The sequence below is a fragment of the Ambystoma mexicanum genome, chromosome 7q, assembly GCF_040938575.1.
Source record: "Ambystoma mexicanum isolate Mex_15411 chromosome 7q, UKY_AmexF1_1, whole genome shotgun sequence".
NCBI lineage: Eukaryota > Metazoa > Chordata > Amphibia > Caudata > Ambystomatidae > Ambystoma > Ambystoma mexicanum.
This window is the reverse complement of record NC_090941.1, coordinates 991,002,983-991,014,084: the sequence shown is the minus strand read 5'-3', so window position 1 is coordinate 991,014,084 and position 11,102 is coordinate 991,002,983. Positions and strand designations below refer to the sequence as shown.

At 45.5% G+C, this 11,102-nt stretch overlaps 1 protein-coding gene across 1 annotated transcript in view; it reads right to left on the bottom strand.

Annotated features, from left to right (window-relative positions):
* Positions 1-473: 473 nt before the first annotated feature.
* The window catches only part of PAAF1 (proteasomal ATPase associated factor 1), a 504,864-nt gene continuing 494,235 nt past the window's right edge, over positions 474-11,102 (bottom strand). Inside the window, exon 12 of the mRNA XM_069640133.1 lies at positions 474-1,318. Within this exon, the coding sequence (XP_069496234.1) occupies positions 1,202-1,318 (117 nt within the window). The 3' untranslated portion in view covers positions 474-1,201. The remainder of the gene's footprint in view (positions 1,319-11,102) is intronic.

Here is an 11,102-nt window from a genome sequence, read left to right as displayed (position 1 = left end):
GTTGTTAGTCACCAATCTATAATTCTGTATATTGGCCTGCTAAGAACACTGCACGTTTGGTTAACAACAGCCACACCTCCGTGACATAGCAGATCAAAACATTTTTTGATCCAAACTTTGGAAAATGTACATTGCCAATTTAACACATGCATGTCTGAAATCTTACTCCAAAGCATAATATCATTGTAGGAGATACTTTTGAAATGCATATCATTACTGACCTTTTTGGTAGCTATGCTTCAACTCACAGCAATGGTGCCGTTCGCCAGACTCGTCAGACCTTACTCTGATGTCTTTTTGCCTCATAGGCAATGGCTTGTCAAAGGTGTTTGGCTGTCTATATAAACAGATGTATTTCATGCGTACAAAGATATTCTATCATGATTGTTCATTATGTTGGTTTCCATGGTTTAACAATGTTTCCAAATGGCTGCATTTTAAACATTAGGAATGACAAGTAGATATTACTGATCCATGTTTTTCCGACCATTTATTTTTTAGGTACAAATTTCGTACAACTGTATTTTCAGAGGTAGTATAAAACTACACTGGTCCAAGGCAAATCTTGTTGGAGTGGCTTTAATGCTGGGCCACAGCACACAGGCAGCAAGCTAGTCACACAACGACAGCGTATGCACACCAGGCACGAATACAGAGTGCAGCTTATGTAATACCCCACTCTCTCTAGTTTTGTAGGCGAGCAGAACTACAGAGACAAAAACCAATACATAACGTCACTTTTTAAAAGTAGAATCACCAAAACAGATTGAGTTTGCTCACTGAGCCAATGAAACGAAATTACAAAAATGAGTAATTATATTTTATAAAAAGTGCTTAATTGTAATTACCAATAGAGGCACTATACATTTGTCTGCTTTGCTCTTCATTCGTTTTTATTTTATTACAAAAAAAGAAACTATATATGTATTTATATTCCTGTTATCATACACAATATACACGTAACTCAAGTAGGAAAAAAAGCCATTGAAAACGCATGGATACATGTCCTATTTGCTAACCTTTGCTGGCATGTATACGAATAACGTCAATCGTATGTCATAGAGGGCATCGATCCAGACCAATATCTACGTTATGTTCTCCGATGTCCCTACGACTTTTCCAGCTCAGGAATTTAGGCACGCACGCACACACACATTCACATGGAGAAGGGAAACCCCATTGGTTTGAAAGCACATTTTATCTACTTCCCACCCATTGTTGGCTTGTAAGTAAGCAGTGTCCACAGGTCTGAAAGCTGGTATTTTCTTATGATCCCATCTCTGCAGCATGTGTAGACAAGCTTCTCCGAGCAAGCCACCTGGAAAATAAAAATAATTCAGTATCGGATGTGTTCTTCTGCTCCCGCATTAAATCATGCATCCAATTATTAGTAATTGCAATGAAAATAAATGTTCAAGAGAAAAAGTTGTCAATTATTTGTCCTAGCAATCAAAGTTATTTACCTGCACCTTGGTGACGCTTATAGATTCACATTTTACTTAATTATTTACATTCTGTGTTTTCTACAGGGCAACACATGTTGCATGACATCCAGACACATTGTGCAACCCTCCATCATGGCTTAGAATGGAATATTGAAACCCCCCCCCCCTTGTATGAAGTGCTTATTTTATTTTTATTTTATTTTAACATTTGTGTAACGCCCAGACCCACAGGTATCACAGCGTTTGTACAGGGAAATAACAGAGTAAAAGCTTTACAGATCATTACGTTAGCAGGAAGTAGTACAGGCAAAGTACGAGACAGTTCATGCTTAGAGTGTTAGTCAAACTTATTGAACAGTCAGTTTTCAACAGTCGCTTGAATGCTATGTAGGAGGGCTAATTTCTTAAGTGTGGAGGTAAGGAGTTCCACAGGCCGTGGGCTGTGGTGCTGAAACTAACCCCTCCTGCTCTGCCTAGTTTAAAACGTGGAACAGCTAGGGTGAGCTGGTCAGAGGAGCGGAGTGAGCGACAGTGCCGTTTCTTTGTGATGCGATGGTTCAAGTACATGGGGGCTTCATTGTAGATGTATTGGTGCGCTATAGTCAAGGTTTTGAAGTCAATCCGTGCTTTTATTGGTAGCCAATGGACTTCTCGTCGAGTTGCAGAAATGTGGTCCGATTTGCAGAGGCCCAGAGCTGCCCGTATGAAGTATACACCCAAGGGCCTACAACACCCCGCCGGCCTGGATATGCATGCTGCCACCGTTTCCATCCAGCCCTCCATAGATCGCCATTGGAAACAACGCGGTCAACTGCCACCGCGTCAGTAGCATTCGAATAGCACCGTGCATTGCAGGGCCCAGCCTTCCGAACTACAGCCTCTGATCAGCTGTACAGCAGCTTATCAGCATCCAGCTGCAACCAACAGGCGGAAGCCGTGGGCAGGAAGTCCACAACAGAAGGACCAACAAAAGAGCCTTGTCCGCGACAGACGCCCTCTCCTCTGCCTCGGAACACCTCCTTGGGGGTACTTCGTCCATTCAGTTACAATGTTTCACGTAGCCGTTACCATTGGGATCACATGCGACGTCCGCATCTAAAGTGCTATGTACATTTGCCAAACACAAACTCCCAAAACTGTTTGCCGCTGACTTATGTGTTTCCAGCACTCACTATCTAGATACCAGCGCTATATTACATTTTTGCTGCCTTCAACAAACGAGTTCAACCGCCTCACCTCACCCCATTATTGACTCTATACTAAACTGATGCATCCATGTAATGTAATGGTATGACTTCCGTTCCGCAACGTTTGAAATGTAACTTCAGCGCCACTGTGTTTTCGCGAGTCCCCTACAATCCGAATGTGCCTAGCATACTTAGCCACTTCTCATATTGATGCATTACGGCTTTTTAACACGCTTTGCATTTGTTCATGTCCACTAGGGGGGTAGCCGATCATGTCTTCTATGTCTTCATGCTGATAGCTCACTACAGTTAGTATATTACGCTCCCAGTATCTGCATGCTATCTATAATTAGCTCATATTGCCACCTACCTGTAAGAACTCTGGTAGCTTGATGCCGTTTGCCTTCTATGCCATCATAATGTCTGATAGCTAACCATCTTACAACTACAGGCAAACTAGTAGCTTACTGCACTCAGCCCTTAGTGCCACTGGGCTGCTGATGGCCGTATTCAACCTTGCCTATTTTAGACTGACCCTCCTATGTAGAATTAGCCTATTTCTAAACTGCTTTTGTCGGACTAGCCTATTCTGTACTGCTTATTTCAGACTACCCCTCCTATGTTGCACTAGCCTATTCTGAATTGCCTTTTTGAATTGTCCCACCACCACTAGACTAGCCTATTTTGAACTACTTTCCTGTCTCCTGTACTAGCCCATACTATTTTGTCACTATATTGCACAAATGTATCCTCCCATGACCTGCCTGACAACGCCACCATCACAGCAAACCTCACTCACACTCATCACAATCACTCTCTGGTCCATCTACAGCATGACACTCGCGCACATAGATCTCGCACCACCACTAGACCACAGTCATACCACTTCCTCTCCCCAACACAACATCCAACCCAGCACACACACTACCAAGATCAAGGACCAACCCCATCTCAACCCCAGACTATGCAGACTCAGAGCTCGCACTAAGCTACACATCACGCACCGCAACACCCCACCCACTATCGACCTCAGAAACCTCAGACTTAGTTCTCGCACCCCAACACAGTCTACACGTAAGCCTCCCCACACCATAAACTGCTCGACATCCATCCCCGCACCCAAGACACCAAGCGTAGCCCCAATCCCCCACATCCTCACAATCATTCACGTACTACTCCCCCTGGCCCTAACCTAAGCAATCACGTCCAACAACCACTCACATCCTCCCACTCCGAACTGAAATGCGTGCTTATCAACACCCGATCCCTCCCAGCACATGCTCTGGAGATCAACTATCTCATCACAGCCCTTAAACCTGACCTGCTAGCCATCTCTGAAACTTGGCTACATGAAGCATCAGGACCCTCCCTCTCTCTTGCCCTCCCTCAAGGATACACTATCCTGAGACAAGACCGCAAGACCTCTAAAGGGTTCTACGTGTTAAAATGTCAGCAAAAATGGCCATGAACACAAAATATCGCGGCAAAAATGCTGTGGTTTTGACGCTGCAATCCATGTAAAGGATGCAGGGGACACCCCCACAACCACCGGATTCTTTATACTATTTAAGGGGAGTGGGGGACACCCCCGGAACCCCTGCTCCCCATAAATAGTGTAATGGGGTACACCTTTAACTAGTCAAACCACAGCATTTTTGCTGCGATTTTTTTTTTACTGGCGATATTTTTCCCCAATTTTATCACTGCATACCCTCTAAAGGTGGAGGTGTAGCCCTCATCTTCAAAGATACCCTTTCCATTAGACCCTGCAACCAACAGTGGGAAAACAACGCAGACCTTCTCACTGCCAAACTCTCTCTCTCACCCAACTGCACCATAAATATCCTAATCACCTACAGGCCACCTGGCTCACCACCAGACTACCAAAAGCACCTCCTTCAAATCATAGGGAATAACCTAAAAAGCTCTACTAAAACCATCCTACTCGGTGACCACAATTTAGGCCTGCATGACCCCAAGGACAAAGCAGCCGCCTCCCTAGCCAAAGAACTCACCCACATAAGGTTCGAACACAAAATCACTGCACCTACGCATTGTAAAGGCCGATCCATCGACTGGATCACTGACCACAACTGTGCATCATCCATCACCAACATCTCTCCTCTCCCTTGGACAGACCACCACCTCATCCAATTTGCTATTCCCACCTTTCCTAACCGAAAGATACTCTCGTATGCCCAACCCGCCAAAGTCAGGACTCGGAAGAACTAACTAAAATCAACCTTGCACCGCTCCTCGACATCCCAGAACTTAAACCTCCTTTTAACAACGACCCCGTATCTCTGGCCAACACCTATGCACAGGTGCTTACCCAAGCCATTGAATCCATAGCTCCACTAGAAGACAAAAAAGGGAAACAAATCAATGGACTAATTCCTTGTGTACGGAAGAACTATCTACACTACGCACCAACAAGCGGCGAGCCCTAGCCAAGTGGCAATCTTCGCCCAATCAGTCATCTCTGAATGAATTTAAAGAAATCTCATCACGTATAAAAAAAGCCATATTCCTAGCCAAATCAGAATCATTTAACCAAAGAATCTCCAAAGCTAATTCAAAATCTAGGGACATTTTCACTATCTTTAAAGATCTCACCACCCCGCCACCACCCCGGATGAAATCACCAAAGACAAAGCTTGGTGCTCCAGCATTCAGGAGCTCTCATCAACAAAGTCAAAAAATACCAGCTCAGCGCAAAGCCTTTCCCAACCAGGACACTCCACATCTGACCCCCCCCCCACCTAAAACCCCTCTCTCAAATACCCCTCTTCGTCTTCAGAGACGTTACCGAGACAGAGGTTACCAACCTTCTCAAAAATGTCAAACTTTCCACATGTAAAGGGGACATTTGTCCACCTATCATCATCAAAGATTGTGCAGACTCTCTAACCCCCATCATCACAGCATTCATTAATGCATCCTTCTCCTCTGGCATCATACCACAAAGCCTGAAAGAAGCTTGGGTTCGCCCACTCATAAAAAAACCTACCCTAGACCCTGCATGCCCCAACAACTACCGCTCCATCACCACCATCCCTTTCCTCCTCAAAATCCTAGACAAAACTGCCCATATCCAAATACAACAATATCTGGAATCCAATGCCATCGTAGGCACAAGACAATCAGGCTTCCGCAAAGGCAATAGCACAGAAACCGCACTTTTAGATCTTAAGAACCAAATCACAAAAATAATGGATACAGGCAAACCTGCCCTCCTGCTCCTCCTTGATCTCTCCGCTGCGTTTGATCTTGTTGACCACGATATCCTCACCTCCCACCTGTCCAACGCTGCCTACTTGTCTGACAAAGCCCCCTCCTGGATAACCTCCTTCCTGGAAGGAGGTGCTATGAAGGTCTACTCTGACCAAGCTAACGCAGACCCCACCACCATAAACTGTGGAGTACCCCAAGGCTCATGCACTGCACCCACCCTCTACAACCTGTTCACCAAACCTCTCTTTGTCTTGGTGGATGCGCTCGGCATAGCATACACGAATTATGCCAACCACACTCAAGTCCTCCTCTCCCTTAATGGAGGCTACCACCATGATGCAGAAGCTCTCCTCCAGATATATGCCACCACCCAAACCTGGATGGCAATCAACGGTCTCTGCCTAAATGGGGATAAAACTGAGATCATCATCCTTGGTCCCAAAGAAACCCTCTCCAAACTCAACTCTAAATACACTCACTTCACCATCGACCAAACTAACATATCAGTCTCTACATCTGTAAAGACCCTGGAGTCTACTTAGACTCTACACTCTCGATGTCAAGACAGGTCAGCATCATCTCCTCTGTTCACACCACAAAACTCATAACAGCCATAAACCCCTTTCTAACCTCTCAAAAGTGCCTATCCATAGCCAGAGCCACAATAGGACCCAGACTCGATTATTGCAATGCCCTTCTGGCAGGCAATTCTACTAAAAACATCAACAGACTCCAAATAAAGCAAAACAACACGCTGTGCGCTGCCCTTCACACTCTAAAAAGGGACCCGAAGCAAGACGCGAAGCCCACTGGCTCCCAGTTAAGGAAAGGATCAACTTCTCACCCTTACGCACAAATGCATCAATCTCTCCACCCCATCCTACCTATCAGAAACTATTTCCAAAAACATCTCTACCCGCCCCACTAGGAGTCACCATGCCAACCAACTCTGCGTACCTTCATAAAAATATCCAACACTGGAGGCATCAGCTTCCCCTACATAGCACCCAAACTCTGAAATGCCCTCCCCAGCACACTCAGATCAGAACCTTCATTACTCGCCTTTCGCAAAAACACTCAAAACCACACTATTCATATAAACCTTCACCACACCACACTCTAGCGCCCAAGCCCTCCTGCCCGGCTACCCCACAGCCAACTCCATATACATGCCACTTGCTAACTGCTCTGTACTCTGGGACCTCAAGATGAACCGTAAATATAAATATATACTATCCTCTGTACCCTGTAACACCAAGATGATACACAAATGCAAATGTCTATGTAATTACTAATCCTTCCTTTGTGAACAGCAATGTCTTATATATGTAACAGCGCCACAATGCCCTTGGGCTAATGTGCACTTTAAAAATGCTAATAAATCAAATAAAATACAGAGAATTCCGCAGGGTACGGCCAAGTGTCCAAGGTCACCATGTCTCTTAACCTCAGCAGTTCGCAGCCAGGGTGTAAAAGGAGTAATACATTCACCCCATCTGTTTGCTACATTGGAGACCCCCACTGCTAATCGAAAAGTCCTGCACCCACTCAACTAACGAGCTACATAATGGCATGGCTGTAACTCTAACAAGTCTCAGTAGTGGCCCAAAAGAAACTGCTTCAAGGAAAAAGAGGAATTACAATAGCACAGCTGCAGAGGCAAAGTCTGCTACCGCTAGATAGAACGTTTCTCATCCACTCACTCAGCAACTAACCGGAGAGAAGCTCACTTTCAATCTATCAAAATAGTCTGCAACCAGCCCAGACCCACACTAGCAAGACTCTGGCTCCCACTATGGGGCTGCATACTAGAACCATTAATATTGACTGACTTCAAAATGGCAGTGCAACCTTTTAAGCCTTCTGTCGTCACTGGGCAAGCACATCAGGTATCACGTGGCATAATTATGAACAGGACAGCAGTAATCAGCCACAATGGATCACATACAGGATTAAAGGAAACACTGATGAGGGGAGAGACTGAAAAAAGGGACTAACCTATCACTGGCAGGGATCCAAGAAGGAAGGCAGAACAACTCATAGATCAGACTGTACAGAGTAATCCGCAACCCTATAAAAGGGCACAGGGTTCTGTAGTAAGTATCACAGACCAGGCTCTCTTGAAGGCAGAGGCAAGAGGGGGGAAGGAAAGCCAATGGGAGAGCCAGCCTCTAAAAGAGAACAGAAGAGAACACACAAGCGTGAGAGCTAAGAGCCTACTATCGGCTATATCCGAGACACTGTCCGAGACAAGCTGTTGGGTTGTATCTCAGACACCATCAGAGACCAGCGCTTGAGGAACAGAGACAACAAAGAGCCTGCAGAGGGTCATCTCTCAGACAATGAGAGACCAGACCCAAAATGCAAGAGTCTGCTGAGGGCTATATCCTGGGCCTCAACGACCAATCAGACAACAATCCCACAGCTGTGGCGAACGCTCTGACAGACCTTGGCTTCAAACACTGTTTCTGCCCCAACCCATAACAAAGGCAGAACTTTGGACTGGGTAGTCTATTTTAACAGCCAGATCACTATCACCTCTAACCCCCCCGCCCATGGCCAGACCATCATATCTTAAGCTTCAACCCCCGAGCGTCTGCTGAAACCGGGCCTACCAGCCATGCCCCCTACCTTGGCCCGCAGCTATCGGAAGATATCCAAAGACTCGATCTCCCCCCCTTCTCCCCTCTACCCGGAACACCTAGACTCCACAGACCCGAAAGTCCTAGCAGAATCCATCGAGCACCTTGACCAAGGCAGTAAACATGGTGTCCCCACTACTCCCCAGGAGGGCCAAACCGGCAAGCCACATCAACTCATGGTTCACCCAAGACCCTACTGACTACCCGAAAACCTCTTTTAACATGATTGCTAAATAATATAAACAGGACATTATTGCAGCTAAAGTGGAAGCCTATAAATCTAGAATAGCTAATGCCAATTCCAACTCCCATGAAATATTGTGAATTCTCAGAGAGCTAGAGACGCCATTCACGCCCCCTAACACCACCATTAAAGATGAGACATGGTGCATTAATATCCAGAATGCCATGCGATTGAAAATAAGTTCCCTACAGCAGAAAATAGAAAGGAAACAAGCTGTAACCAACACACACAATCCCACCCCCCTCACCACCAAAGTACAAATCACACCCTCATTCCACTTTAGAGAAGTCTCGGAGGCAGAAACTGCTAACATACTCAGAAATCTAAAAATCTCAAGATGCAAAGGGGACATCTGCCCAGCTACCATCATCAAATGCTACTGGGAAGCCCTAGTCCTGTTCATTACCAAATTAATTAACGCCTACTTCACCTCAAGCCTGGACGCGGCCATCTTAAAAGAGTCTTGGGTCCTCCCGCTACTAAAACAAACGTTGTTAGATTACAATTACCAATTACAAGAAAATGAATTACATCCGGGGGATGCGACAATCAGGCCAGGTCACGGTATGGAATCTGCACTGTTAGATCTGACAACAACTCAACTCCTTCAGAGATGAGGGCAAACTAGCACTACTACTCCTACCCTATCTATCGGCTGCTTTTCACCAAGTTGATCTTAAAATATTGTGCCACCACCTCAGAGCCGCAGCCAACTTCTCCCATGAAGGTGCATCTTGGATAGCCTTCTTCCTGGAAGGAAGATCCATGAGAGTCTTCTCAGACATTGCGAGTGCCTCACCTATCCCCATTCCTTGTGGTGTCCCTCAAGGTTCCCGCGTCTCCCCTTCCCTCTATAGCATTTTCACCAAACCTTTGTTCGACTTCCTGGATGCCACTGGCATATCCTACACTAACTATGCAGATGAAACCCAAATCCTCCTCACCCTGTCAGGCTCTTATGGCGATGACTCCCTCGCCATCAATGAAACGTACTTAACAATCCAGGTTTGGATGGCCACCAACTACCTTTGCCTTAATGACGACAAGACGGAGATCCTGCTGGTGGGCTCTCCTGCTATGCTGAAGAAGCTTAGCCCCAAGTTCACCTCCTTCACAATAGATGGGGTACAGTTCCCTGTCTCAGCCTCAGTAAAAATGCTTGGTATCCACTTGGATGCCTCCCTTTCCCTCACCAAACAAGTGATTGCGATCACCTCTTCAGCTGCATACACTGCCAAGCTCATCAATGCAGCCAGACAGTTCCCGACACCAGCTAGCTGCCTATCACCTGAGCAATTATCGTGCGAGTTGGATTACTGTAATGCCCTCTATGCTGGGACTTCCAAACAGAACATCAACAAACTACAGGTAATCCAAAACAATGCCCTTCTTACAGCACTGAACATCCCGAAAAGAGACCACATTGCAGCTGCAGTAAAAAAAGGATCACTGGCTCCCAATCCGTGAAAGGATTATTTTCAAAACTTTGTCCATTACCCACAAATGTCTAACCAATACTGTCCTGCAATACTTGTCTCAGAAAATTGGGAGAACCAAATCCATGCTCATCGCTTGGCCTTACCGAAAGTGAAAAGAGGCAGAGGAGGAGTGGCCAGTTTCCCTACTGTGGCTGTGAACCACTGGAACACCTCCCCCTCCCCACCCTTTGAGCTGAGGAATCGTACTGGCCTTTCCGCTAGGCCTTAAAAACCTGGGTATTTACCTAATGGAGTCCCTTGTGACAATTTCTCTACCCCAGGACACGAGTAAGAGTATTGGATATGCAAGTAACCCGCATAGGTGATTGCTATGATTGTTTGTTTATTTATTTATATAGCGCACCGAACCCAGAGTTAACTGGGCGCATTACACAGTTGCATAGGTTACATACAGAACAGTTACAGATATGATAAACTTTTTAAAAAAGCAGTCAAAAGTATTTACAAGATGATCAATATTTACAGGAGTTATAAACAGATATGTACAGATGTGTTCAGCTGATGTGAACCTTATATATCAAGGCACAAGAGCCAAGATTTTGTGTTCTTCCTGAAGCTATAGAAGGAAGTGTCTGCTCTTAGTTGAACAGGTAGTGAGTTCCATAATTTGGAGGCCATACTGGAAAGCTACTTCCGCCCGCTTTCTGCAATTTGTATCTGGGAACATTCAGACAGTGTAAGTGTATAGATCTCGTGGTAAGTTCTGAGGTTTCTTGGGTGAATTTGTCAGCTAGATATTTAGGGGCAGAGTTAGCTAGACATTTGTGTGTGAGGGTTAGAGTTTTGAAATTGATTCTGTCTTTCACTGCAAGCCATTTTGTACTCCGTCTGATAGCTGAAATGTGCCAAGT